The 27,589-nt window shown below is 54.6% G+C and overlaps 5 protein-coding genes across 5 annotated transcripts in view; 3 read left to right on the top strand and 2 right to left on the bottom strand.

Moving 5' to 3' along the window:
* The first annotated feature begins 599 nt into the window (after positions 1-599).
* PTSG_12057 (uncharacterized protein) lies at positions 600-10,412 on the top strand. Its single transcript, XM_004995338.1, has 25 exons — positions 600-1,367; positions 1,767-1,940; positions 2,276-2,376; positions 2,588-2,674; positions 3,064-3,127; positions 3,445-3,530; positions 3,741-3,829; positions 4,135-4,202; positions 4,424-4,491; positions 4,756-5,023; positions 5,197-5,288; positions 5,566-5,655; positions 5,951-6,008; positions 6,135-6,227; positions 6,393-6,532; positions 6,817-6,946; positions 7,171-7,255; positions 7,516-7,668; positions 7,919-8,039; positions 8,209-8,262; positions 8,607-8,774; positions 8,991-9,033; positions 9,232-9,324; positions 9,688-9,738; positions 9,914-10,412. The coding sequence occupies exons 1-25, from the start codon at positions 798-800 to the stop codon at positions 9,965-9,967; spliced, it is 3,000 nt and encodes a 999-aa protein (XP_004995395.1). The 5' UTR covers positions 600-797; the 3' UTR covers positions 9,968-10,412.
* Positions 10,413-10,572: 160 nt separating this feature from the next.
* PTSG_03667 (GTP-binding protein 1) lies at positions 10,573-14,529 on the bottom strand. Its single transcript, XM_004995337.1, has 11 exons — positions 14,228-14,529; positions 13,917-14,025; positions 13,559-13,709; positions 13,269-13,334; positions 12,877-13,090; positions 12,553-12,685; positions 12,135-12,336; positions 11,622-11,907; positions 11,351-11,444; positions 11,061-11,137; positions 10,573-10,808 (listed from the first exon to the last, which is right to left on the bottom strand). Exons 1-11 carry the CDS (start codon positions 14,345-14,347, stop codon positions 10,614-10,616), a joined length of 1,647 nt encoding a protein of 548 aa, XP_004995394.1. The 5' UTR covers positions 14,348-14,529; the 3' UTR covers positions 10,573-10,613.
* Positions 14,530-14,690: 161 nt separating this feature from the next.
* Positions 14,691-18,251, top strand: PTSG_03666 (uncharacterized protein). The gene is made up of 9 exons (XM_004995336.1): positions 14,691-15,081; positions 15,520-15,589; positions 15,849-16,042; positions 16,343-16,554; positions 16,817-16,853; positions 17,026-17,112; positions 17,289-17,359; positions 17,529-17,607; positions 17,802-18,251. The coding sequence occupies exons 1-9, from the start codon at positions 14,821-14,823 to the stop codon at positions 18,009-18,011; spliced, it is 1,221 nt and encodes a 406-aa protein (XP_004995393.1). The 5' UTR covers positions 14,691-14,820; the 3' UTR covers positions 18,012-18,251.
* Positions 18,252-18,641: 390 nt separating this feature from the next.
* On the bottom strand, positions 18,642-26,848 carry PTSG_12056 (uncharacterized protein). The gene is made up of 22 exons (XM_004995335.1): positions 26,617-26,848; positions 26,294-26,458; positions 25,945-25,973; positions 25,712-25,822; positions 25,349-25,482; positions 25,054-25,141; positions 24,806-24,898; positions 24,389-24,653; positions 24,013-24,160; positions 22,551-22,687; positions 22,159-22,251; positions 21,792-21,885; positions 21,527-21,608; positions 21,302-21,385; positions 21,053-21,158; positions 20,519-20,726; positions 20,171-20,304; positions 19,921-19,983; positions 19,659-19,740; positions 19,439-19,514; positions 19,114-19,222; positions 18,642-18,976 (listed from the first exon to the last, which is right to left on the bottom strand). The coding sequence occupies exons 1-22, from the start codon at positions 26,812-26,814 to the stop codon at positions 18,755-18,757; spliced, it is 2,721 nt and encodes a 906-aa protein (XP_004995392.1). The 5' UTR covers positions 26,815-26,848; the 3' UTR covers positions 18,642-18,754.
* A 265-nt stretch (positions 26,849-27,113) lies between these two features.
* The window catches only part of PTSG_03663 (uncharacterized protein), a gene marked incomplete at both ends in the record, with an annotated part of 1,494 nt that continues 1,018 nt past the window's right edge, over positions 27,114-27,589 (top strand). The window contains 2 exons of the mRNA XM_004995334.1: positions 27,114-27,259; positions 27,502-27,537. Of these exons, the coding sequence (XP_004995391.1) occupies positions 27,114-27,259; positions 27,502-27,537 (182 nt within the window). The remainder of the gene's footprint in view (positions 27,260-27,501; positions 27,538-27,589) is intronic.

The raw sequence follows: 27,589 nt of genomic DNA, 5'->3' as shown, positions 1-27,589 counted from the left end.
CAACAGAGCAACACCGAGGCGCGAGTTGCACACAAAACGCAACAACTGCTGCCTCTGCACGGACGAGTGAGCGAGGCAAAACTCAACAGAAACCAAACAAAACACACAAGAGGAACAAGCACCAGCACGCAGACGCACCCAAGACAACACGCACAATCGGTCGATCGAAAACCAAAACAACACACCAAACACAAAAGCACACGCCAATGCGACTTTGTGGTTTGTAAATCCAACACACGCACACAGAGCCAAACCAACCAAAATGGGTGCCGTCTGCACACACTCGAGGAGAGCAGCAGCCGCGCGCAGGGAACGAAAGGAAGGGACGCGAGTGGCACCGAAGGGTGGGTCACGTCAACGCCAACGCCACAGAGCACCCTTTTATTGTGAGATGTGCGTGGTTGTGCGAGCACACCAAACTACCAAAGGCCACGCTGTCTTGCTTGCTTCTTGTGCTTGGCTTGCTTGTGTGGTAAGTCGTGACGTACGTCTTTATGTCCTTAAATGCACATCGAATCCAAAGTCCTGCAGTTAAATTTTTTGTATTCTTCTGGTCGATTCGAGGGGATTGTAAGAGAGAGAGGCCGCAAAACCAAAAAAACGCTCACTCACACTGGCTGGTCGGTCGCCTCTGTCTGGTTGTGCAAGCAAAGCAACAAGGCAGGCAAGCAAGCAGGCGGCGGAGACCTGAACCAAACCAACCAACCAACCAACCAACTTCACCCTAACAGCGAGCACAGCAGACACAGGAGGCACCCACAGGAGGCACCCACAGCACTGCACGGCTTGCCTGCGAGATGATGAACGGCAGCGGCAGTGTTGTCGGTGGCAGTGGTGGCGGCGATGGGGGCAACGCGGAGATTGAAGCTCAGCTGATGGGGTTGGAAAGCGTGGTGGAAGAGTTGGCGTACCCGCAAATCACGCCAGAGCGGAAGGAGCTGATTGAGCGCGAGCTGCAGAACTTCAAGGACCAGCCGCACGCATGGTACCTCGCCTCCGCTTTCATGAGCATGTCCACCAACAGCATGGTGCTGTTCTACTCGGCCACGGTGCTGGAGCACACGGTCCACAACACCTGGTCCCAGCTCGGCGCCGACGAGCGCGACCAAGTCAAGGCGTTCCTGGTGGACTTTCTCGAATCAAACTTCACCGACCTCAAGCACTTTGTGCGCAACAAGGCGTTGCAGGTCTTCATTGCCATCGGCCAAGCCGAGTGGCGCGACTACTTCCCGCGCTTCCTCGACATCATCAAGGAGTGGTGCATGCGTCCCGACACGTTGGCATTGGGGCTCACCGCCGTCAAGATGCTCTCCGAGGAGTGCTCCCTCAGTCCGGCAACCCGCCTCTCCGATTCCGTTTTGCACAGGGTACGCCGTCGTGTGTGTCGTGTATACGTTGTGTGTGTGTGTGTGTGTGTGTGTGTGTGTGTGCTGTGTGTCGTGTGTGTGTGTGTGTTGCATGAGTGTGTGCTTGCTGTATGAGTGTGCGCCTGTTGTGCGTTGTGTTGTTGGCTTGTTAAAGCGCATGGTGTGGGCGATGGCTGTCTTTTCTGCACAAGGGTTCGCTTGTATTTGTTGGTGGGTGTGAAGGCTTCAGTCAGAGTTAAGCTGAGATCTGCATCGCGATGCATGCTTACTTGCACGGCGTGTCATCCACGCAGAAAGAAGGGGGAGGAGGAGGGTAGTAGATGCAAACGGCCGCCTCATGCACGATCTCACACAAACACATTCTCACATGAATCACACATTTCCACATGTGTTGTACAGATGCCGGAGTTCTTGGACATTGTGCTGTCTGTACTCAAGGCCATCTTACATGAGGCGCGCACGTTTGGCGACATTGGCGTGCTCTCTGGCAAGAAGGCAGGCCAGAGCAGCCCCGTCCACGCCCCGCGCAGCTCGCCGGCCGACGACATGCTCGGATCGGCACTGCAGCCACAGGTGTGTGTGCGCGTGTCTGTGTGAGTGAGTGAGTGCGTGTATGTGTGCATGTATGTATGTGTGTGAGGATGTGAGTGTGTGTGAGAGAGTGAGAGAGAGTATGTGAGTAAGTGAGTGTGAGGGATGGAACACGTACATGGCAGATACCCAAGCGTGTACATGTCGGGCTACGTAATGGTGTGATCGCAGGGTGTGATGATTGCGTTTGTTGCGTTTCTATACGAACGAGATGCTTGACACATCTCTGATTTCAGGTCACATCATGCCTCACGCATGTCTACTTCACGTGTGCATATGTGCGTGCATGTACATGGCATGGCTATCTGTCCTTTCAGTCTGGAAGCGGCAATCTCCACTTCAACACGCGCAACCTGGAGCACACCGTCATTGCCCTCGAAGCCATTGGTCACTTTTTCTCCTGGTGCCCACTCTCAAAGTAAGGCGCACACGGTTATGTGTGTGAGTGTGTGTGTGTGTGTGTGTGTGTGTGTGTGTGGTGTGTGTGTGTGTGTGTGTGTGTGTGTGTGTGTGTGTCTATTTGCTCTTCGGCCCTGGAAATCTGGGAGCTAGCAAGCACTGAACGCATCTTGCACCTCACCCACATGTGATTTTGTGTGTGTGATTGCACACTTTGCTGTGGCTGTCAGATTGTTGACGGAGGAAGTGGTGATGGTGCTGCGAGACTTTACGTTCATCCATCAGCCCGACTCCCGCATTGGATGCAAAGCACTCAGGTATTTGTGTATGTGCACGTGTACGTTTGTGTGTGTGTGTGTGTGTGTGTTTGTGTCTGTCTGTCTCTCTCTCTCTCTTTCTGTCTCTCTCTCTCTCTGTCTCTCTCTCTGTCTGTCTGTCTCTCTCTCCCTCTCCCTCTCTCTCTCTCTCTCTCTCTCTCTCTCTCTGTCTCTCTCTCTCTCTCTGTCTCTCTCTCTCTGTCTCTCTCTCTCTCTCTCTCTCTCTCTCTCTCTCTCTCTCTCTCTCTCCAAGCACGTGTGAGTGAACATGCATGCATTGCCGCATACGCTGCATCCGTTGTGCCAATGATGTCCTTTGCTCTCATGCACAATCTCGCCTTGCATTGCCTTGTTTTGCTGTTTGTGTTGCGTTGGTGATTGTGTTGCAGATGTTTCAATGAGATCCACGCACAGCGGTTCATCCCGCCCTCCTTTGGGGGATACATTCAGCTCGTACGTCCCCCACCACGGACAGGCCGCCACACACACACACACACACACACACACACACACACACACACACACACACACACACACACACAACCACACACACAACCACAAAGCACACACACAACCACAAAGCACACAACAAAGCACACACACACACACAACCACAAAGCACACACACACACAACAAAGCACACACACACAACCACAAAGCACACACGCACACGCACACGCACGCGCACAAAGCACACGTGCCCTTCTGTAAGACATCCTACTTAGCTTGCACGCACCTGTGGTTGTGGTCTGTGCACATTTCCCTTCAGGTGTTTGAGCTGACACTACAGCTGCTGAACGAAGCGCTGCAGGGCATGGAAACAAACGCAAGCTTCAACCAGTCTTTGGACGAGCAGTGAGTCGTGCGTGCTGATGGGTGGCAGATGCACACGTGCATGTGTGGACATGTGCACGTCTGTGCGTGTGTGGGAGGGGGACGTGTGCGCGCGTGTGTGTGGACATGTGCGTGTTCACTTGCGTATGCGCGTGTGTTGTAACAGTTGCACCTGTTCAGCCGTGCTTACGCTGGCTCGTCGTCTCATTTCACGTGCGCGTTCGTTGGCAGGTATCTGGATGCGTTGGTGGAATATTTGCGTCTGTTTGTCATCAACTACCTTCCACGCCTTGCAGCTGACCCAAACATCAGCCTCGCAAGTCAGTCCACACACACACACACACACACACACACACACACACACACACACACACACACACACACACACACATACATACACACGCAAGCACACACAAGCACACACACACACAAGCACACACACATGTGCTGGGTGTTCACGTGGCAGCATGGCGAGGAAGGAGGGAGGAACAAGGAAGCCAGGGTCGTTGTTGCTCGTGTCCTTATCAGCGTTGGTGGAGTTTAGCCATTCATGCGTGCACTCACTGCAACTTTCATGCCCTTGTTCATCGCATCGCAACGTTCATACTTGAAACGGCATGGTCAGGTGCTGTGTTCAACATCATGCGTCTTGCTGATCAGCTTCCCGCGCACCTCTTCCTCGAAGCCATGGACGTACGTGCTGCAACTGCCACCTGCACCATATTCAGCTATTGCGCAGTTGTGTGCACACGCAGGCACAAGGATAGACAGGCGGACAGAAACGCGAGCACACACACACACACACAATACACGCACACATTCATGTGCACTCGAAAGAGCACCCATGCACGGATGCAATGCATCACACCTCACGTGCTCATGCCGCGTGCGTGCGTGTGTGTGCGTGCGTGCAGGTGTTGAACGAACTCATTGATCTGCTGCTGGAGGACGCGAGCAACACACTGGCTGGTTTGAGAGAAAGGTCCGTGTGCACAATGCGGTGATCTTCCGTTGTTGTTGTTGTTGTTGTTGTTGTTGTTGTTGTTGTTGTTGTTGTTGTTGTTGTTGTTGTTGTTGTTATTGTTATTGTTGTTGTTGTTGTTGTTGTTGTTGTTGTTGTTGTTGTTGTTGTTGTTGTTATTGTTGTTGTTGTATTCGCACGAGCTTACACAGTGCCATCTCACTCCAACACCACACATGCACACGCATACATACACACGCACACACAACACCATTACGACCACAGCTGTCGCGAGGTGCTGGTTCAGATTGCAGAGCGCATCACAGACAAGATGCAGCTGACCAAGACGGAGATGATGACTGAGCTCGACTACAGGCAGGAGAAGGACGCGGAGCCTAGCGAGTACGACCAGTGTATCGACAAATGCGCTCATTTTGTGAGCGGCGCAACGCGGCTGTACCAGCAGGATGTGCTGAGCATCTTGGGGAAGCAGTTTATGGACAAGCTTGGCGTCATCTTCACAGGCTGCTCCAAGACTACCACCACCCCAGAGGTGCTGGTTGTTCTTGCTTGTTTGGCTGTGTTTTGCTTGTTTGGCTGTGTTTTGGTTGTCGGTTTGTCTGTGTGTGCGTGCGTGCGTGCGTGCGTGCGTCAACGTATCTGCTAGTTCACCATGCCTCTTGAAACTCACGTCTTCATCCATCACCACCCCCATCACCATCACAGGGCCCTCGCATTGAGTTTGCGGTGGAGGAGGACATGGTGTACTTCCACTACGCCTGCCGCGATCTTTCCGCCATGTGCAAGATGCTCGCAATGTTCGTGTGAACCCCTCTCAACACGTGCATGCTCTCATCATGCTGTGTCATCTGTCGTGTCTCTGGTGCTTGATATTTTATGGTTGTTTGCGCACGCTTCGAGAAATGGTGTGTGAGGTTGGCCGTCCTGCAGGGATCATCTACTCACTAACGTCATCCTATCTCTGTGTGTGTGTGTGTGTGTGTGTGTGTGTGTGTGTGTGTGTGTGTGTGTGTGTGTGGGTGGGTGCGTTCGCTCCGTGCCCCCTCTTTGTTTCGTGGATGTCGCCTTCATCAGGGTTGCTGACGTGTTTGCCGCGCAGTTTGAAAACTACGCGGCCATGGGCAAGGAGATGCTCGACATGTCGCTCAACGTCCTCTTCAGCATGTGAGCACACGACACACGGCATCGGTGGTGGTGGTGGTGGCGGTGGTGGGAAATGAAGGGATCCACAGACAGCGTTGTAATCGAAGGCGAGGGGCTGTGGGATCGTGCTGCGCGTTTGTTCCACAAGTTGCCATCATCATTACGCACACGCACGCACACGCACACACACACACACACACACTTTCGACTCAACGCATCTGCCACTCACCTCCTCATAATCCCCTCTTCCCTTATGCGCGCGCGCGTGTGTGTGTGTGTGTGTGTCTGTCGTTGTGTCTTTGGTCCACCATGCCAGCTTGTCTGCCGGTCTGCACAACGCGCATGACTTTATTGCAGACCCCCTCTGTGTGCAGGTGCTGTTTCTGTCCGTGCTCATTCCTGTATGATTGTGTGTGATGCGAGGTTCATGTTCTGGTGTGTACAGCACACAATCTTACCCTCTGCATTGTACACACATACGCACACACCACATGCTGCAGCTGCTGGTCTCTGTTGAGGCACTGTGCCCGTGGCTGCGCGAGTGCACGAAAGCAGCAATTGCTGGGACCGGAATCAACATCGAAGTCCTCAACGTGAGCAGAACAATTACACCAGCGAAACCCACCCTGGTGGTGATGCCGGCGGTGATGGTGTTTTGGGTGCACACAACCCCCCCCCCTTCTCCCTTTCTGCCTTGACCTGCCGTGTATGCAGTGCCACTCACCAACATGCGCAAACACAACTGCTGCGTGCTCCAGGGCATTGTGTCGCAGATTCTGAGTGCAATAGGGCAGACGATGGAGACGGCTGTTGCTCCAACGCTGCGCACTGCCGCATGCAGCCTCTTTGCCGTCCTCACATCAACCATCAAGACGCCAATCGTGCGACAGGCCGATGAGTGCGTTGCGACAGAAGCGGCGAAGGATGGGAGACGGCGGGAACTCTAGTTGTGCACACGTGCATGGTTTTGCTTGCGTTCCAGTTTTGTGTGTGTGTGCGTGTGGTGCGTGAGTGTGTGTGTGTGTGCGTGAGTGTGAGTGTGCGTGTGTGTGTGTGTGTGAGTGTGTGTGTGAGTGTGTTGTTGGCATTGGTTTGTGGTGCTTCACCCACAGCGATGCGCATTCTGCATGCCCTCATTCTCCTTCCTCACCCAACCATGTGCACATGTGTGCTGCGCCTCAGGTACGCGCCGCTCGTGAGCATGCTGCTTGAGAACATGGCTCCGCTCGACTCTGAAACGCAAATCCTCATCGTCTCCGGCGTGTCCTCCGCCCTCGTCGTGCAATGGGACGGCGCAAGCGCACAGGAGCAGGTGGGGCAATGGTGGCGGTGCGGATGGGTGATGTTTGAGTGTGCCATACGTGTGCATGTGTGTGTGTGTGTGTTGGGTGTGTGTGTGTGTTGTGTTGGGTGTAGTGTAGAACGCACGCAGTGCACCGTTGCGTCTTGGAGTACCACCATCACCGGGGGGAGTGCTTCCATAATGAACGGCCTCTCTTGCCTTCATCGTCGATTTTGCATTGAACTTGCGTGCAGTTGTGGGATGAGCGTACCTCCCAGCTGAAGGAGTTGGTGACATACGCAAGCGGTCCTCTGCAGGAATCACTCGCCGGCGGTGCAGGTGAGGGCACGCGCTTGCTGCTGTTCCTCAAGGCGACACGTATCGCCGTGCCAAAACGTTTTGACGTCGCCACATCATTCCACCCGATGTTCACACTCCACAATACCATCCGTTCACCAACACTCGATGCCACACCACTTTCTTCTGTCGTCGATGTTTGTCTTGCCATACACTCTTCTCCTTCTCCATCCCCACCTCAAACACAACGCCCGTCCTCCCCTTGCCACCATACCCTCCGCCTCCCCCTACCCCTCGACCAGCCCCCGGCAACTTTGTGCAGGCGTGCTCGATCATGACGGGCATTTGCCGGTCGTTCCGCTCGGAGCGCACGCCGGCGATGAAGCAGTCCCTGCCAGAGGTGCAGAAGGCCATCGAGGCCGCCATGGAGAACCTCCTTTCCTTCACAGCCCTCGGTACAGTGTTGCGTGGCGGCGGTGGGGGATCTTGGGTGATGATGATGGGTGGTGGTCTCGGTGTATGTGTGTACATGAGTAGATGTTCGTGTTCGTGTCAGGTGCATGGGTAATGGTGACAATGGTGACAATACGACCCCCCCCTCCCCCTTTTCTTTTCTCAGCTCCACTTCGTCCGTGATTTTTCCCATGCGCCGCATCAGCACAGCACTCACCATCCACGCTGCCTTTCTTTGTCGTGCCACTGCAGACAAGGAGGAGTCTCTTGAAGCGGCACGCGGGTTTGTTGGTCTGGTCAAGGAGATGATAACCGCCGTGGGATCATCGCTCCCGCCCCGCTGGGTGCAGCAGCTCATCTCAAACATGTCGTTGTACGTTACAACACGAGGCTTGATCGCTCATTTGTCATAACCCCTACCCACGTGCATACGAGAGCCATGTTCTCACGCACACCACACGCACACAAGTAACTCGAGCAAATCGAGCAACTTGCACTTCTCACACCTGTTTTGCGTGCGTGTGTGTATGTGTGTGTAACAGCCGATCTTTGTCTTGCTGCACGTCGCGGCCGTTGCTGGAGGAACTACTTGCAGAGTACGAGAATCACGCATGCCTGTGCGATGGTGGCCTTTGAGTATTTGGGTGTTGTCTGCATGCTGCTGCTGCCATGACATGCATGGTTCATCTAGCGGTGTTGTTGCGTTGCGTACCCCCCCCCCCCCAAACGCACACACCACATGCACATACACACAAAACACACATACACGCACGCACACACACACACATGCACATGCACATGCACAAAACACACACACATACACAAACACACACGCACACACCCTCATACACATACACAAAGCACCTATACACACACACACACACAAAACACACCACACAAAACACGCGTGCATCCGTCTCATCCTTCGTTTGCTCGGCAGATTTCTGGACTGCATTGCGCACAGCATTCGCTTCTACGAGGACCGACTTGGCGAGACGCTGCACCACATCACGCAGCTCATCTCCACCCTCGCGCCGGCCATCCTGTCCATGTCCATTTCTCTCCAGCGCTCCTTTGCCGACACCGTCGCTGCCCTTCTCACAACCCGGTGAGCGTGCCTGCAAGCAAACATGCAAGGAACACCTGGAGCGTGCATGCATGCATATGGGCTGTTTCGTTGGGCATTTGCTTGCTGTTGCTGTGCCTTGTTGGGGTGTTGGCGTCGTTGCCGCCATTTTTGTGCCATTTTGGTACATCTGTCTGACGTCTCTCGGCCCTTTGCGCTTTTGTTCTTCCGTCTCATCCTTCCCTGTTTTCTCCTCAGCGCTATTCGCAAGCTGGAGGAACACATCCCGGACTTGGCCAAGGTGCGACGAGGAAACCAACCTCTCACACATGTTCCTGCACAAAATGGCTGTTTCACTGCTTGCAACCATGTACCTCACTCACTTTACCTCACGCGTGTCCTCTTGTTACCTGCACCATCCCCACTCATTTCCTCCGCCATCCCCCACCATTCCTGCGACCGCGACGACGACGACCACCACCACCATCTTGATCAACAGTCACTCGCAGCGTGCGGGTGCACGGGAGATCTTGTGCTTCTGGACACGATGCTCGATGCTGTTGAACTGCTTGTCAGGCAGCAGTCTGAAGTGGTGCGTTGCCCTGTTTGCTGTCGCTTGAAGAGTGCGTGGTGTGTGTACTTGTATGTGTGTACTTGCATGATGACTGGGTTGCTTTGGGTGTCGTTTGCGGATGCTCACCCTGTTCCTGATTGCTTGCTGCTTGTGTGCGTGTGTGTGTGTGTGCTTGTGTGTGTGTGTGCTTGTGTGTGTGTGTGTGTGTGTGTGTGTGTGTGTGCGTGCGTGCGTGCGTGCGTCTTCTTCTTGTGTGTGTCTTCTTCTTGCGTGTGTGCTTTTTGCATGTGCATGTTTTTCTGTCCGTGTCTCCATTGACCCCCTCCTCCCCCCCCCCATCTGTCTTGTGGCTTGTCCCTTTGCTCCACTCGCTATCCACAGCTGCTGCCGGAGGTTGTTCCGTTCTTCGTTGAATCGCTGACAAAGATGCAGGTTCGTTCGTGCCGGTGATGGTTGAATGGACATGAATGGTGACTTGCCCGGGACACTTCCTGTTCCGTGTGCTGGTCTTGTGGCAACCCCAATGCTGTCATCGCTGCTCAACACCGCACCATACACCTCGCCTTCCCTAATTTCCACATGGCATGGCTTTTGCTTTGCTGTGCAGGATCAGCAAACACGTGCGCAGCGCATCACGGCAGCGCTGTCGCAGCTGACATGAGATGAGCCACGTGCGTTCTTGTCATTTCGTCTCCGTTGCAGTGCAAACCATTGCTGTATCCTCCTTTTGTCCCTTCCTTGCACTGTCTTGCGTGCGCCTGTCTTTCTCTTCTTTCCTCTCCTGCGGCTCTCTCCTCTCCTCTCTTTCTTCCTTGACTGCCCGCCTTTGGGTCGTCTTCATTCGGAGTAGTTTATCACACGCTTGCTTGCTTGGCGTATGTGTGTGTGTGTTGTGTGTGAGGTGTGTGTGAGGTGTGTGTGTGTGTGGAGGGATGTGGGACGTTGATTAGGGGTTGATGGCTGTCCCAATTGGTGATGGGATGTGGCTTGTCTATTCATCTACACAGCATAACAGAGGATGGACATGGACAAACCACAAACACACAAAACAACACAACGTCACAGCCACACGTTACGATCACAAGCCGCACACACAACAAAACAGCAGCAACACCCCGCCAGCAACCCAACGTCGCGTATGTACATCCGCACCAGATGACTATGCGTCACACACACACACACATTCAAAAATAAAGACAAAAGCAAACAAAACACAACAATCAGACAACCACACAACCAAACACACACACACACACACACACACACACACACACACACACACACACACACACACACACAGAGCGCCATCAGAGGAGCTTAGTGATGGTTCCTATTGCCTTTGTGCGGCCCTCGCGGAACACAATCTTCTCGCCAACCTTGATGTACTCAGGGTGGCGGATGAAGCGGAACGACGCCACGGCCTTGTCGCCTGTACGGATGTGCTCCTTGTCCATCTTCACAATCGTTGCCGTCTGCCGGATGCTTCCACAGTGCACCATGGCCTGAAGCAGCAGGAGCAGGAGGAAGGAGGGGGAGAGGAGGATGATATGAGACACACACACACAGAGGATGTGCGTGCGTGTGTGCGTGCGTGTGTGCGTGTGCGTGCGTGCGTGTGCGCGCGAGCATGTTTGTTGCTTGTTGCTGGTTGTCGTCACAGGGAGCAGGATTGTATGTGAGTTGTGGCGCCTTGACGTGCAACCGCACATCATGTTTTGTATTCGTCAGAGAGACAGCAACAGTCGCCACGGCACCTGGTATCGCGCTGTGATGGTCGTGGGGTGGTGCAGGACGAGGATCTCGCCCTCAAACTCCCACGTCGCCGTTGCCTCTGCACAGATTCAGCAAAAACAAGGGTGCACACACGCATGAAGGTGAGAGCAGAACAAAGGGAAGACAACGAGCAAAGTCGAGGCACAGGGCCCACACACAAAGACAGACGCAGATACACACACACAGACACACACACAGACACACGCGCACGCGCACGCACACACACACATGGACACGCACATTCACGTATCAAACGCATGCGACTGCCCACCTGCATCCTTTCCAAGAAGCATCATTCCCTTCCGTATCGCACTGCGCTTGACTTTCTTGAGAGCAAACGAGCTGGTCTGCCCTGCCCGCACCTCCTGTCCACGCAACAGCAGCAGCAGCAGCAGCAGCAGTGAGCAACACCAAATGGAAACACCCGCACCACAAAACACACACACACACATATCAAAACAAAAACGCAACTTCTTGCGCAGACAGAATTGCAATTCGCGTCGCACATCATCCTCCAGCATCCTCCACCACATCACACATACGGTGGTTGGCATGCGCCTGCGATGAATGCCCTTGATCACCGTCGCCTGGTAGTGTCCGAGCGCATCTGGGCCCAGCATGAGCGTGTCGTTGAGGCGGATGACGCCCTGGCGCAGGTACCCAGACACGACCGTGCCCACACCCGGCACGGAGAAGGTGTCATCAATCTGGAACTCTGCGGGCTTGTCGTCGGCGTCGAGCACGGGGGGCTTGAGGAGGTTGATGAACGCCTTGAGCAGGTCAAGGTTTTCCCCAGTCACGTTCGACACCTGGAAGATGGGGCATATCCTGTGGTGTTGGTTGGTGTTGGTTAGTGTTGGTTGGTGTTGGTGTTGGAGGTGAGCAGACGGACAAGGGTTATTGGCAAATCCAGCATAGATAATTACACACACACACGCACACGCACACGCACACGCATAGACACAAACACACAGACACAGACATCCAGACACAGACACCCAGACACCCAGGCAAACCAACAAACAACACAAACACAAACACAGACATTTGCGCACCTGGTGGTGACAAAGTTTGTGGCCGCAACAACGACATCGTCCATGTTGTTGATGAGCATTGGGATCTTCTTGCAGCCGGCGGACTTGAGGATCTTCTGCAGGAGCTTCATCGTCGCTTCGAGCACGTTGGGCGGGCACATGTCGATCTTGGTTACCACGACATACAACGGCACGTGCAGCGCAAGCGACAGACCAAGGTGCTCTGGCAGGATGGGAATGACCAAGGACAACAGCGAGGGGTGTTTGGTGATGGTTAGTTGATGGGGTCAGAGTATTGATGGGGAAGGGGGAGAAGCTTGCTGACAGCAATGCAATCGGAGATGGAATACGACAGCCCTCTCACTCTCACACAACCACACACGCGCGCACTCACACACTCTCTCACTCACGCATTCAGTCACACTATGATGCGAGCTACCTTTTGTCATGCCAACGATGCCCGCATTTGAGCCAATCATGAGCATGGTGTAGTGTGGGGCGTGGCCCGTGAGCCCAAACACCGTCGTCTTCAGGTAGCGCTCGTGTCCAGCAAGGTCAATGAACGTCGTCACCTGCACGGGGCGAGCAGAGAGAGAGAGGGGGGCATGCGGGACGGTAGATGAGGCGAGCCGGAATGAGATGAGAACTGCAAATGTGCCCATTGGTACAAAGACAGACAGACAGACACACACACAGAGAGAGAGAGAGAGAGAGACAGACAGACAGACAGACAGAGAGACAGACACACACCGCGCGAGCGCACCTTTGAAGCCTCTGTGCAGATTTGCACCCAGTCGAGGCGGCCGTCGTGTCCCGGCTTGTTAACAATTGCGCCTTTGGAGTCGTAGCCGAGGATGTTGTACGAGACGCTGGACGTGCGCCCGCTCTCCATCTCGTGCTGGTGCCGGAACAGCTTCTGGCGGGAAAGGCCACGCCCGTTGTCGAGCACGTTGTGCGTCAGCACACCAAGTAGGGTACTGGTGTGTTGGTTGTTGTTGTTGTTGTTGTTGTTAAGTTGTTGTTGTTGTTGTTGTTGTTGTTGTTGTTGTTGGGTGGTGAGTGAGTGGTGCAAGAATGAGTGGTGGAGGGCGTCATGGCAGCGTTAACGTATACACAGACAGACAGGCAGACACACGCACAGACACACAGACATACCTCTTGCCAGCGTCGACGTTGCCGACGACAGCGACGCGGACCTCAGAGAACTGATCAGGTGCACACCTGCACAGCCACGGTAGGAACACAACAGCGATGAGCACGCGGGCACATGCAGGAAGGCACAAAGCAACGAAAATAGCCACGGATAGGCAGATGGGCAGGAAGAGAAACGCACACAGACACACAGACATACACATATACGCGCACACACAGACACACACAGACACGCACAGACACACACAGACACGCACAGACACACAGACACAGACACACACACACACACACACCTGCGGCGCACGAGGTACTCTGCGACTTTGCCGGCCTCTTCGTCGTGCGTGCGGAGGAGAGAGACGTCCGCGTCGCAGCTGTTGCTCAGCTCCTCAAGCGTCTTGACAGAGGCAGCAAGGTCCTCCTCAGAGAGGCCAGAGGGCTCGCCATCTACAACAGCGATACGGGAAGTGGCGCAGGATGTGGGGGATGAGCACGCTCTCCCTCACTGCCACGGCAGCAACGCCCATTGCACATCAACACATGGGCACAAACACACACACACACATGCAGACATACGCAGACACACGCAGACACACGCAGACACGCAGATACGCACACACATGCAGACACACGCAGACACACACACACACTTACCGCCGGTGCCGATGGTGTAGATGCAGTCGCCCTCGTTCTCTTTGAGCAAAGACTCGAGGGTACCGAGCAGATGCTTGAATACGTGTTCATCTGGCTTGACCAGGGATGTCTACGTAAACGCAGTTGTGGGCAAGGTACACACAGTTACGGTTGGTATTGCTGAGCATGACGTCTCTGATTGTGCATCACAGGCAGCAAGCCGCACCTACACTTTGTTCGCACACACACGCACGCAGGTTCACACACACATACCACACACACACACACATAGAGACACACACACACACCCGCAGAGACACGCAGGCGCACACCTTGGTGATTGCGGGCTGGCTGGAAGACTGCCGGCTGACAACATCCATGTCCTGGACCTCGCGGACAATGTCGTCGAGGACGTCGTCAAAGTTGTCCATCTCCTTTGCTGTTGTGCTCATGCTTGCGGTGATGCTTTGCTCTGCGCTGCAGGGGAACCAGTTCAAGGGGAAAGGTTGGAGGGGGGGGGGGTGGAATCGGCTGCTATAAGAACAGGTCTTGCATGAGTCTTGGTTTGCCTGGTTGTTTGCTTCAACAACAGCAGCGATGTGATGATGTAAATGCCTTCACCTCACAAACCAACATGTGCACAACCAACCAACCTTACCCTCTTGCTTGCAAGCTGCTGTGCTGATGTGGCTGGTGGTTGCCGCTTCACTTGTTACACAACACAACACCACGACTTGTGGCGTGTGTTACTTGCTTGCTTCTTGGTTGCTTGGCTTGTCTTGCTGTTCGTAACTGTTGTGGCGTTGTTTGTGTTTGTGTTTGTGGGCGCAACAGCACTGAAGCAGCAGTTCGCTGACTCAGCAGAATTTCACTGCCACACACACACACACGCAACAGCAAAGCAGAGGCAGAGGCAGAGGAAGAGATGGCTGGTTGTAGTGTGCTTGCGATGCGGAGGGCGGTGGTCGGCCATGCTGGCTGGCGGCGTGTGGGCCTGCTGGGCCATGCGCGTGTTGTGACCTCGCGGGGCGTGAAGATGGCAGCGAGCGACACAGAGCCGCCGAAGGAGAACGACGCTGAGGACGAGTCAGCAACAAAGGTGCCGACAAAAGGCGGCTCCACCGTTACTTCCATCTCCAAAGGACTGGGCCGTCTCATCTTCTCTTCCTCCACTGCAAAGGCCGAGGTCAGTCAGTGAGTGAGCAAGTGTGTGTGGGAGTGAGTGAGCGAGTGTGTGTGGGAGCGAGTGAGCGAGTGTGTGTGGGAGTGTGTGAGCGAGTGTGTGAGTATGTGTGGGAGTGAGCGAGCGAGTGTGTGTGGGAGCGAGTGAGTATGTGTGTGCGTGAGTGAGTGAGCGAGTGAGTATGTGTGTGAGTGAGTGAGCGAGTGTGTAAGTGAGTGTGTGTGTGTGTGTGTGAGTAAGTGTGTGTGTGTGTGTGTGTGTGTGTGTGTGTGTGTGTGTGTGTGTGTGTGTGTTTGCACGATGTGTGTGTGTGTGTGTGTGTGAGTGTGTGTTTGCACGATCCCAAACCGAGTAGAGGGCGCTGTTTGCACTGCCCAGTACGCGACAACGTCAATGGCGTGTTCATCCCTCATTCCTTGTTGTAACCTCTCATCCTCTCAGATGGAGGTGGTTGCCAACGGTCTTGGATCGCTCGTGCACATCTTCTTTCCCCAGCACAGCTACATCAAAGGTAAGCTTGTTCGTACTAGTGGTGGGAGAGAGAGTGTGTGTGTGTCTGAGAAAAGCGAGACAGAGAGAGAGCGAGAGTATGTGTGTATTTGTGGTAAGAATCGACACGGCGCCTGCCTCTGCTACACACATCCACATGCATACACACATGCACACTCACACATGCACACTCACACATGCAAATACAAATTACGTCGCTCATCTTGTCCCCCCTCTCCCCTGTGTTGGAACTGTGTCATGGCTGTCCTCCTGGTTTGCAGTCCGCCCAGGCACTCTGATTGCGCACTCTGGCGCCCTCAAGACGCACACATCGTACCTGCAAAACCCGTTCAAGTCTGCCGCCCGCAAGCTTGGTGGCGGCCCCTTTGCGCTCGTCACTGTCGCGGCATCTGGGGTGGAGGGCGACTGTCTCGTCTCGCCAGAGGGCCTTGGCGACGTTGCCATTCTCGGCCTCGTGAGTCAGCATGGGAGAGGACGAGGGAGGTGGGAGGAGCTGACGTGTTTCGGGTGCTGGTGGTGGTGGAGTTTGAGCTACCACACATAGCTGGATGCCCAGCGTATGTTCACGCTACTGCCTTGCTCAGCATCGATGTGACCGTTGGCCAAAATCTCTCTAATATCCTCACACACACACACACACACACAAACACACACACACACACACACAAACACACACACACACACACACACACACACACAAACACACACACACACACACACACACACACACACACACACACACACACACACACAGGACGGGTCCAGGTCGTACTGCATCAGCAACAAGAGCTTTCTTGCGTCAACGTCCAACCTCTCACTCGGGCTGAGCTTCGTCTCGGACATCAACCCAGTGCTTGGACGCATGTACATGAAAGTGTCTGGCACTGGTGACCTCGCCATCACTGCACGCGGCGGTCTCTTCAGACTCGTTCTCGAGCCCGGCGAGAAATATCTCGCATCCGCAAAGTACGCTTGGCGCGTGATTGCCTGCTTGTCTCGGTGTGTGTGTGCGTTTGCTTGTGGTTGTGTGTGGTTGTGTGTGTGTGTGTGTGTGTGTGTTTACTTGTATGTGATTGCTTGCTTTTGTTTGTATGTGTGTGTGTGTGTTTTTTGTTTGGGGGAGGGGGGCATTTGCGCGCACGTTTCGTGAGTCCTGTTGCATTGTCTGCTTTTCGTTTAATGTACTGGTGACCACTGTCGTCGCTGGCATCACGTTCCCCATCACCAGGCATCTTGTTGCGTGGGATTCAAGCATGCATCCAAAGGTATGTTATCGTGCATGCGTGTTGTTTTCTAGTGCCCTCAAGCACACAGGTCTGGTGACCGGTACTTGTTGGGGGTTGCACGTTATCTCACGCAGCGTGTGATCATGCCCTGTGCCTGTTGTGCGTGCGTGTGTGCGTGTGTGTGTGTGTGTTGTGTGTTGTGTGCCGTTAGTTCCAGGACACGACGGAGCCTGGCCAGCAGCGATCTCTCTTCTCACGCATGACTGCACCGCTTCGCTCACTCTTCCAAGGAAAGCGGGTGAGGCCTTGATTGTCTGCGCATGTGTATATGTGAGCGTGCACTTGCACTTGCATGTGTACGTGTACGTGTGTGCATTTTGCATTTTCCTCCTTCACTGTCACAGCAGCCGATTCACCCGTGCACACGTTTACATCCACGTACATTAACACACGTAACTGTGCTGTGCTCGTCAGACAATGTGTGAACTGCACGGACCGGGCGATTTTTATCTGACGTCACGCCTCGACGCATTCAGGCCAACACGGTGCGTGCATGTGAACACACGTGTGGTGTGTGTGTGTGTTGTGTGTGTGCGCGTGTGCGTGTGCGTGTGTGTGTGTGTATGTGTGGTGTGTGTTTTAGCTGGCGTGCGTGTGTCAAACTTCCATGATCCTGCATCTCACATGTGTTCGCTGCCGCGGACGATCTGTCAGGCGATTTGGGCTGCCCTCTGTTTTTGGATCGCGAAGTGACGATGCAGGCAGTGAGCCACGCGTCATCACTGTCACTCAGGTGGGGAAGCAGTGGCACCAGTGTGGACGGAAACAGACGCGAGCGCACACAAAGTCACACAACTACACACACACACACACACACACAACACACACAACACACACACACACACAACACACACACACACAAAAGCACACATAGGGACAGCCTTCTCATCGCTGCCTGTGTTGTCATGTCATGTCACTGCTGCGCAGACGCCAATGCCTGGCGACGTACACAAGTCATCGGAGGTGACAAAGGTCAACTTCACCCCTGACCAGAGCCAGCAGAGGGAGAGCAACGCGGACACAGCTCAGACAGCAGAAAAGGAGGACAAACAGCAGCAGGAGAAGAAGCATGCACAGGAGGAAGAGGTTGAGGGAGAGACAGACAAGCCCAAGAAGCCGTGGTACAAGTTCTGGTGATGCGGCAACGCTGCTGCTGCTGCTGCTGTTACTTCTGTGAATGCAAACTGGTTGATTGTCATGACTTTGTCTTGGCCATCGTCGTGCGTTGAAATGGCAGCGTGTGCGATGGGGTGTGTGCGATGGGGTGTGTAGTGCGTGCGATGTGGGGGTTCTAGTTGACATTTGTTGCGGACCAACACGTGTTGAGGTGATGTGAAATGAATGAACTGGGGACAGTAAACCAACAAACAACATGCAGCCATGAACCTTACATGAACCAACCAAGGCTCAAACAAATCCAGCCACTGCGTTGATGTCGCACGCCACCCCGGTCTGTGTTGTCTGTTGCATTGTTTAATCTGGCAAAACGTGGCTTAGGTCATGAAGAGCTGGCAAGAGAGGTGAGGTGGTGGCTTGAGGGAGGTGGGAGCAAAAGGTTCCAGACTCAGAAGAACAAAAAGAGAGACCCACACACAAACGGATGTCAGGAGCACACAAAGCGTGGGTTGAATTGGCGAAGGACATGAGCTACGGTGTGCCTAGAACAACGCACGGCTTATCCACAAAAATCGACTTGTTGGCAGCAGGTTCATGCATCGGCACACAAATAAACCGACACACACACACACACACATACACACACACACGCACACACACATACACACACACAACGCGCGCGCGCACACACACACACGACACAGGACAGCACAAGTCATTTCACAGTAGATCACATCATAGTCACACACGGCATACGTGCCCGGTCATCGCCTTGCATTGCTCATTGCGGCCTTGATGGGGGCGGCATCAACGTGACCAAAGTTCTGCTGCTGCAAACTGCGCAGTACAATGGCAGCCATGTCTGTGACTGCCGGCGGGTGACCGGCAAAAGCAGCCACCTCAATCGCGTGCGCATCGTCTGCGATTCCCGGTTTGATGCTGTGGTGGAACAGAATGCGTCCGTCGTCGTCCTTCTCAGCCACAAACTGCACACACACACACACACACACACACACACACACAGATGCATCATGAATGGCAATTAGCAATACAGCACAGCATGAACGACGATCAAGGAAGACATAATTACACGTGCAAGCAAGCAAGCAAGCATCCAACCAACCTTGTAGACACCGACGTTGTCGAGGTCTTGGCAGAGGGCGGGCAGTTGCAAATGGTGCGTGACACTCAGCGATCGGCACCCGCTCTTGGCGAGCTCGTGCGAGATAGCGCTGCAACCAAAAAAAAACACAGAGCGTACGTGTGTGTGCGAGAGGTAGGGAGGGAGGGAGAGAGAGAGAGAGAGAGAGAGAGAGAGAGAGAGAGAGATGGTGTGTGTGCGTGTGTGCGCGTGTGTGTGATGAGACACTGATGAATGAAAAATCGCAGGTCATTAAATGGTCGTGGCTTGCTCTTTCACATTGGACATGGTTCACAGGTGCACGTACACAGCCAGCGCGAGGCCTTCGCCCGAATTTGTGCCGCGTCCAACTTCGTCCATCACTACAAACGATCGCGCAGTCGCTGTGTGTGTGTGTGTGTTTGCATGTGTGTTTGCATATGCGTTCGTGAGTGCGTGAAAGTGTGCGTGTGCGTGTGCGTGTGTGAGCGAACGAACGACATGCAAGAAGCACACATGCCACCTGGGCTTGCAGGTCATGTTCACACCGTTGTTGACAATGTTTGATGTTTCCTCCATCTCAACGAGGAACGTGCTTTTCCCTTCTACTTGGTTGTCCTGCGCGCCAACCTGTATGCACGTGCAAACATGTGTACGGAAGCAGACAAAGACGAACGAATTACACCATGTCAATCACAGGCATTTATTTGCCCTGTGGCGCTGACAGATGAAGGAAGCGCATTCGTCATCATCATACCTTTAGAGTACACACACGCACATATTCGCGCACACACACATGCTCATACGCACGCGAGAGAAGAGTTTGTCGACAATTCCAATCGTGCACTCCTCGGCTGGGACAAACGATCCCATCTGCACTCGTGTGAACATGTGTGTATGTGTGTGCGTGTGAGTGTGTGTGTGTCACGAAGCGAGTAACGATGCGACGCATGTGAGTGTGCGTGCAAAATCAAAGGCCTGCACGCATCGTGCATGACATCGATATGGTTCCCATCACGGCTCTCATTCCTGGCTCGCGATTCATGCGTGTGCACTGCACCTGAGCCAGGACGACAAGGAGGGCGTTCTGGCGAAGAAATGTCGACTTTCCGCCCATGTTTGGGCCAGTGATAATCACGCTCTTGTGCTCGTCCATGACGCAATCGTTTGGGCGGAAATGATGCAATGCGTCCCCTGACACAGAGGATGAACACGGTAAGGACACATACTGGTGGAACCAAACGACATAACGGCACCAAGCAAAGCAAACAACAACCAGCCGAGCTGCACCAAACAACAACCACGCAAACAATCAAAATTCACACTCAAACTCAAACCAAACCTGACCAAACAAAGCCAACCCCAACACGCATCATCAACGCGAACGAGCGAGCGAGTGGGCACGGACCTGCTGTGAGCGCGTCGAGAATGGCGTGTCTGCCCTGCACGACGTTGAAGTCGACGCCATCGGTGATGGTTGGGCGGACGTATTCGCGAAGCGTCGCCGTGCGAGCGAGCCCCGCGCACACGTCCAGGTGCGCAAGCACGCGGCTGGCCTTCTCAAACAGGTGGGAGTTGGCGATCAGCACTCCGCACACGCGCCGTGCACACTCCATCTGGTGGACGGGGCGCGAAGGGGGGGGGGAGGAAGATATAGCGAGGGGGAACACGTGAATTTGTGCATGTGTGTGTGTTTGTGCGTGTGTGTCAGTGTATGTGTGCGTGTGCGTGTGTGTGTGTGTTTGTATGTGTGCGTGTGTGTGCGTGTGTGTGTGTGTGTGTGTGTGTGTGTGTGCGTGTGTGTGTGTGTGTGTGCTTGTGAATGCGAGAAATGGGCTTGTGTCCATCCATCAGCGGGTCGATGCAACGAATGAGGATCAACGAACGATGGGAACAACACGTAATGCCCGCGTACGAATGTGTGTGGATGTGTTTGCATCACCTGGGCGTCCGTGAGTTCGCGCCGCGCGTGCCCGAGCTTCAAACTGAGCGACTGCAGACGCGGCGTGTCGTACAGCCCACGCTTGAGCAGCGAAAACCCGCGCACCCTGGGGAATGGCATGGGTGGCGTCCAGGGTAAGCACGTACGTGATGTGTTGTGTGATGTGTGACAGGAAATATGTGCAGGTGGCGAAGGGCATAGCGGTGGCTCACACGATCACGTTTGACATCAACACTGATATGCACTTACGACTTCTTCAGCTCTGCTGCCAACTTCGGTTTGATTTGCATGGCCAGCACGCCTTCCATGGGCTCCGTCAGCCGCGCATCAAGACTGCACACCCGCACCCTCATTGTGAGGTTGTGCACAACAATAACGACGACGACGACCACCACCACCACCGCCATCACCATCATCATCATCATCATCATGCATGGCTATCACCACATCACCACCGCCGCGACGGTCACGTACGAGATGTCGGCTGCGTGCTTCTGAGCCTCGCGCAGGATCGCCGACACAATCTCCCGCTGCTCATCCACAGTCGCGTCAAACCCTGATGTGTGTGTGTGTGTGTGCGTGTGTGTGTGTGTGTGTATGCGTGTGTGTCAGATGTGGTTTGTGGCATTCACGTGAGCGGTGATGTGTAATGCAAGCCAACGTGTAAGACAAGAATGCACGGACAGACAGTGAAAACACACATGCACGCTCGTGCACAGAGATCAGCGTAAGGCCACACCTGGTGCAGGGAAGACGCTTGTTTCCGCATCGTCGTCATCGTCGCTCTCAGCGCTGCTGCTGTTCGCGCTCTCAAACAACTCCCGGGGAACGGCCTGTTCACGTCATACATTGCAGTGCATGTGAGTGGCGCATGTAGGTGTGCGTGTGTATATGAGTGTGCGTGTGTATATGAGTGTGCGTGTGTATATGAGTGTGCGTGTGTATGTAAGAGAGAGTGTGTGTATACGAGAGTGTGTGCGCGTGTGTATGTGAGTTGCGCATGTGTGCGGACGTGTGTTTGTGTGTGAGCGTGAGTCCGTGCGACCTCGTACATGTGTGTGAACGTGTAACGTGCATGTGATTCTTCATGTGCACCACTGGATGACCTTGGTGAAGTGATGCAGGTCCTCAAGAGCCGCCGCCAGCTGCTCTCCACCAACGCTGCTCACGTCAGGCGCGAGGTTTGGGGACGACACAATCTGTACCCAACAGGCGGGCACCAGGCAAGCAACACGCAAGCAACAAAGAACGTGGCATATGCACCAACGGAAGCAAGTAAGCAAACAAACACACATGCACACCAGCACGAGCGCGCGTACACACATGCACACACACAAGCACACACACATGCACACACACATACACACACACATACACACACAAGCACACACCTACACACACGCACGCCCACCTACACACACGCACACACACCTACACACACACACACACACACACACTTACACACATACACACACACGTGTGCTGTACAGCTACGGACCATCTCGACGCGTGTGCAGAACTCTGCGAGCTTGGCCAGGTTGACGGTTGTGTTTGAAAGCGTTGCCCGGGCAGAGAGACTGGAGAGGCAGCGGAGGGGATCAGCACATGCACTCAACAGCCGCTGCAAGGCTGCACCTGCGTCATTGCGACGGGGACATGGTGTTGTCGTGTCGGATGCGAACATGCGTGGTGGGCGGAAGAGAATGGAAGGAGCCATTAGACGACGATGAATGGCAGTCCATCGCACACATACACATGAGGAAACAACACTGTGCAGGATACATGACGCTGCTCCCCTTCCTCTCTTGGTTGTTGGCATGTGTATGTGTATGCCGGTGTGTGAATGTATGTATGTTTGTGTGCATGTATGTGTGTATGTATGTACACATGCTTGCGCGTGTACCGTGCTCGTGGTTGTCGTAGAAGTACTCGACCAAGTCCAGCCGTCGCTCAATCTCGTGCCGGTCCGTGATTGGATTCGCCAGTCGCGATCGCAGTTCACGCCGTCCAAACGCCGACACGGTGTTGTCAACAACATGCAGCAGCGAGCCCTGCAGTGCACACACACACATAACTGAGTACGCACCCTTCCCTGTGATGGCTGATGTGTCGAACTCAGGCAATGCCAGGCCTTGTCGCCACCCAACAGAAAAACCTACGCTCCCGCACGCACACGCACACACGCACACGCACACACGCACACGCACACATGCACACGCACACATACATACACACATAAACAAGCGCACAAAGGCTGCGTCGCACCTTTCCGCGGGGAACGGTGAGGTTGAGGCTTTCTCTCGTGTCAGCATCAATGACAAGCTGCTCCTTGTCGATGGGCGGAAGAGCGGACACATCGTCCTCCACATGCACGTCAAACGACGACGATGGTGATGACGGCTGTGGCGACGCTGCGCTCACGTTCGCGTCTGTGGACTGGGAGTTGGTGCCGCTCTGGTGTGGCAACAGCAGCGTTGGCAGGCCCTTTGGATAGCACCGACGCAGGTAGTTTGTCACCACGTTCCCCGCACTGGAGAAACAAGGAAAGCAATGGATGGAAAGAATGGGTGGGTGGATGGAAGGAGCAATGTGAGCGATGCGAGCCGCTTGCAAAAGCAAGTCACAGCTGGCACCCTCAACACAAGCACACCAGTGGCGATTTCATGTGCACACGACACGCACGCGCGCTGGAGGTCCGAGAGGGGAAGAGGAAGGTCGCCCGTATTCCGTGCGAGCCAGTTCTCAGGCACACCCATCACGAACGTGTCGTTAAAACTGTTGCATTGTTGATGGTGGTTGTGGCGACAGAGGTGGCAGTGATTCTACATACTCGTAGGTGCGGTTGTCGGCATGTGTAAGTGTGTGCCGGTGTGTGAATGTATGTATGTTTGTATGCATGTATGTAAGTTTGTATGCATGTATGTATGTGTGTGTGTGTGTACACATGCTTGCGCGTGTACCATGCTCGTGGTTGTCGTAGAAGTACTCGACCAAGTCCAGTCGTCGCTCAATCTCGTGCCGGTCCGTGATTGGATTCGCCAGTCGCGATCGCAGTTCACGCCGTCCAAACGCCGACACGGTGTTGTCAACAACATGCAGCAGCGAGCCCTGCAGTGCACACACACACATATCTGAGTACGCACCCTTCCCTGTGATGGCTGATGTGTCGAACTCAGGCAATGCCAGGCCTTGTCGCCACCCAACAGAAAAACCTACGCTCCCGCACTCTCACGCACACACGCACACGCACACACGCACACGCACACACGCACACGCACACACGCACACGCACACATACATACACACATAAACAAGCGCACAAAGGCTGCGTCGCACCTTTCCGCGGGGAACGGTGAGGTTGAGGCTTTCTCTCGTGTCAGCATCAATGACAAGCTGCTCCTTGTCGATGGGCGGAAGAGCGGACACATCGTCCTCCACATGCACGTCAAACGACGACGATGGTGATGACGGCTGTGGCGACGCTGCGCTCACGTTCGCGTCTGTGGACTGGGAGTTGGTGCCGCTCTGGTGTGGCAACAGCAGCGTTGGCAGGCCCTTTGGATAGCACCGACGCAGGTAGTTTGTCACCACGTTCCCCGCACTGGAGAAACAAGGAAAGCAATGGATGGAAAGAATGGGTGGGTGGATGGAAGGAGCAATGTGAGCGATGCGAGCCGCTTGCAAAAGCAAGTCACAGCTGGCACCCTCAACACAAGCACACCAGTGGCGATTTCATGTGCACACGACACGCACGCGCGCTGGAGGTCCGAGAGGGGAAGAGGAAGGTCGCCCGTATTCCGTGCGAGCCAGTTCTCAGGCACACCCATCACGAACGTGTCGTTAAAACTGTTGCATTGTTGATGGTGGTTGTGGCGACAGAGGTGGCAGTGAGGGCAGAAATGCAATTTACAGCTTGAGAGGAGATGAAGTCACGCACAACACAGCTTGTGAATGCGGGGATGCACGCATGCAAGCAAGCAAGAACGCATGCACGCTCGAACCATCTGAGGCGATGCAGACTGTTGGTGAGTGGGACGGACGGTGATTGCGCAATACCGCGCTTCGACAGAATGCGGCACACATCATCCCCTGTGAATGGATGCAGAGATGAGGCCATGAAACGAGACTGCAGCTGCACGAGTGCGCGTCTCTTGCTCTCCATGCACAGAGCACAGCATACACAACCAGACAAAGCACAGCACACGTACACACGTGCATACGCACACATGCATACACACAAGGCACAACACAGACTGAGCACAACAAAGACGCGCGCCCCAAGCGCTTGGCACGCACGGAGGTCTGGGTTGATGAGGAGCAGCTCAACAGTGTCGAGACCGGGCAACGTGGTGAGGAGGTCTGCCGGTGCCATCTCATCAAAGTGCAGCTGGCCCGTGATGTTGTTGAACACGCACAGCCCAAACTTGGCGCTGCGGTTGAGCATTGCCGCAAGCAAAGGTGGATGTGAGGCGGGGAAAGCGGTGGACATCGAGCAGAGAGATATCTACCCGCAGAAGAAGGAAAGGAAAGCAGCCAATACTCGCACATGCACACACAACACGCGCGGGCACACACACACACACACACACACACACACACACACACACACACACACACACACACACACACACACACACGCACGCACACACACACACGTACGGAGCAAACAGGTTGTCTGCGACAATGGCTGTGAGGTGACGGGGCGAGTCATCCTCAACGTCAATTTCGGGCAGCAGCGTCCCGGGCGTGTAGATGCGCGCAATCTGACGTCTGCCCAACAGAGATAATGCAGCACAGACGACACAACAGTGATGAGGAGCACGCGAGCGATGTGACAACACATATGACGGGCCCTCGGCTCAAGCAGGATGCACGCATGCATCGCCTCGTACTTGAGCGTCGCCGACACTCCAGGATCGCACTGCACGCGTCGTGCAAGGGAATCGGGCAATGATGGGGGAGGGGGTGGATAATCGCCGAGGATGAAGAAAGGGGGGGGGATGGTGAGTAAAGGGAACGGGAAGGGTGTGCACCTCTTCCATGTGCATATGAATGTGCTTATGCATGTCTGTGATTGCAGTTCATTCTTACACAAGGCAAGCAAGGAAGGGCTTGGAAAGCAGCGTGGCCAGTGGAAAGCAGCGTGGCCAGTGGAAAGCAGCGTGGCCAGTGGAAAGCAGAGCAGGCACACAAGCACACGTGCACACACACGCGTGCACGCACGCACACACACACACACACCTGATCTGCCACGGCGACGGCAGAGAAGAGGGCTTGAAGCTGTGGGATCCACGCGTCCTTTCGGTGTATGGGAAACCCAGCCATGCCCTTCTTTGAGAGGGCAAGTGGCAGCTTGGAGTTCACCAGGATGGCGTCTTCCAAATACAGCTCGTAGAAGTTGCCCACCTGGCCATGAAGGGGCAAGGAAGTGGGGGAAACGGAGAGCGAAATCGCGTGAGCAGCGAAGGCAGCGCAGGCAGTGGGGGCAGTGGAGGCAGTGCGCACACGAACGCAGCCCTCTGCACGCACATACACACACACACATGCACGCACACAGCACGCACCTCCATGAGCAGGATGTGATCCGGGACTTTGCGTTTGAGGTCTGAATATTGTGTTGACGCCCATGAAGAGGACCATCTGAGTGTCGCGGTGTGGCTGTTGTGATGACAGCATGCTGTGGTCGCAGCGGCCAGCTGTCCTCGACTGCAGTGCAGCGTGTGCCACAGCCTCGCTCCTGCGCACCGCGCACTCTGCTGCATCTCTTTGTTGTGGTGCGCGACGGCGGCAGTTGCACGGAAAGTGCTGAGTCAGCTGTTTTCTGCACTGGCAGGAAGGACTCAACAACGGCGCTGTTGTTCGTGAAGGCGCGTGTGTTGTGCTTGTGTTGTTGTGACGAGTTGTTTGTCTTGTCTTGGTGTTGCGGCTGTCCACAGTACTCATTACTCCTTTGCTCCATCAGGCCATCGTCCCCTGAGCCACCCCCTCCCAGCTGCAAGCTCTCGCCATCTTTGCTTCTTCCGCCACCACACCAGAAGACCACAAGACAACCCGCCACGCAATGAGGGCTGTTCAGAAATTCCTTGCCATCCTTGCTGTTGCCCTCGTGGCGATTGGCGCTGCTTCTGTGGTCGCGTGGCCAGATGAGCCGTGTCGGATTCCACCGGGCGCACGCAACTTTACACTTGACAAATATGCCGGCCTGTGGTTCGTCATCAACTGTGCGTGCGTGCGAGTGTATGTGTGCGTGCGTGCGAGTGTATGTGTGTGTGTATATGTGTGTGTATGTGTGTGTATGTGTGTGTGTTCGAATCGGCAACATGTTTTGCTCAAGGCCAGCACAAAGTGTATAGTGCAGAAAGAGCTGTTTTTGCGTGTGCTGTAGACTCACAGCCTGCCGTGTCCTCACCCACACCCTCAACCATGTTTATCTTGTGCCTTGCGTTCAGGTATGAGATTGGCAAGATTCAGACGGCTGGTGGGGCGTTCTTGAGAAGAACTGCGTGTGCACCCAGCTTGAGATTGGCCCAACCTCAA

This window comes from Salpingoeca rosetta (assembly GCF_000188695.1).
Source record: "Salpingoeca rosetta unplaced genomic scaffold supercont1.8, whole genome shotgun sequence".
Taxonomy (NCBI): domain Eukaryota; class Choanoflagellata; order Craspedida; family Salpingoecidae; genus Salpingoeca; species Salpingoeca rosetta.
Note: the sequence above shows the minus strand (reverse complement) of the source record. Positions and strands in the feature narration are given on the sequence as shown.

Coding starts and splice junctions, on each gene's coding strand:
- PTSG_12057 (XM_004995338.1), top strand. CDS start 798: ATGATGAACGGCAGCGGCAGTGTTGTCGGTGGCAGTGGTGGCGGCGAT. Junction 6,228..6,392: donor TCAACATCGAAGTCCTCAAC/GTGAGCAGAACA, acceptor TGCGTGCTCCAG/GGCATTGTGTCGCAGATTCT. Junction 6,947..7,170: donor GCGCAAGCGCACAGGAGCAG/GTGGGGCAATGG, acceptor ACTTGCGTGCAG/TTGTGGGATGAGCGTACCTC.
- PTSG_03667 (XM_004995337.1), bottom strand. CDS start 14,347: ATGAGCACAACAGCAAAGGAGATGGACAACTTTGACGACGTCCTCGAC. Junction 13,091..13,268: donor AACGTCGACGCTGGCAAGAG/GTATGTCTGTGT, acceptor CCAACACACCAG/TACCCTACTTGGTGTGCTGA. Junction 10,809..11,060: donor CCATCACAGCGCGATACCAG/GTGCCGTGGCGA, acceptor CTGCTGCTTCAG/GCCATGGTGCACTGTGGAAG.
- PTSG_03666 (XM_004995336.1), top strand. CDS start 14,821: ATGGCTGGTTGTAGTGTGCTTGCGATGCGGAGGGCGGTGGTCGGCCAT. Junction 15,082..15,519: donor CCTCCACTGCAAAGGCCGAG/GTCAGTCAGTGA, acceptor TCATCCTCTCAG/ATGGAGGTGGTTGCCAACGG. Junction 16,854..17,025: donor ATTCAAGCATGCATCCAAAG/GTATGTTATCGT, acceptor GTGTGCCGTTAG/TTCCAGGACACGACGGAGCC.
- PTSG_12056 (XM_004995335.1), bottom strand. CDS start 26,814: ATGCAGCAGAGTGCGCGGTGCGCAGGAGCGAGGCTGTGGCACACGCTG. Junction 25,142..25,348: donor CCTCATCAACCCAGACCTCC/GTGCGTGCCAAG, acceptor ATCCATTCACAG/GGGATGATGTGTGCCGCATT. Junction 22,252..22,550: donor TCTGCACACGCGTCGAGATG/GTCCGTAGCTGT, acceptor TGTTGGGTACAG/ATTGTGTCGTCCCCAAACCT.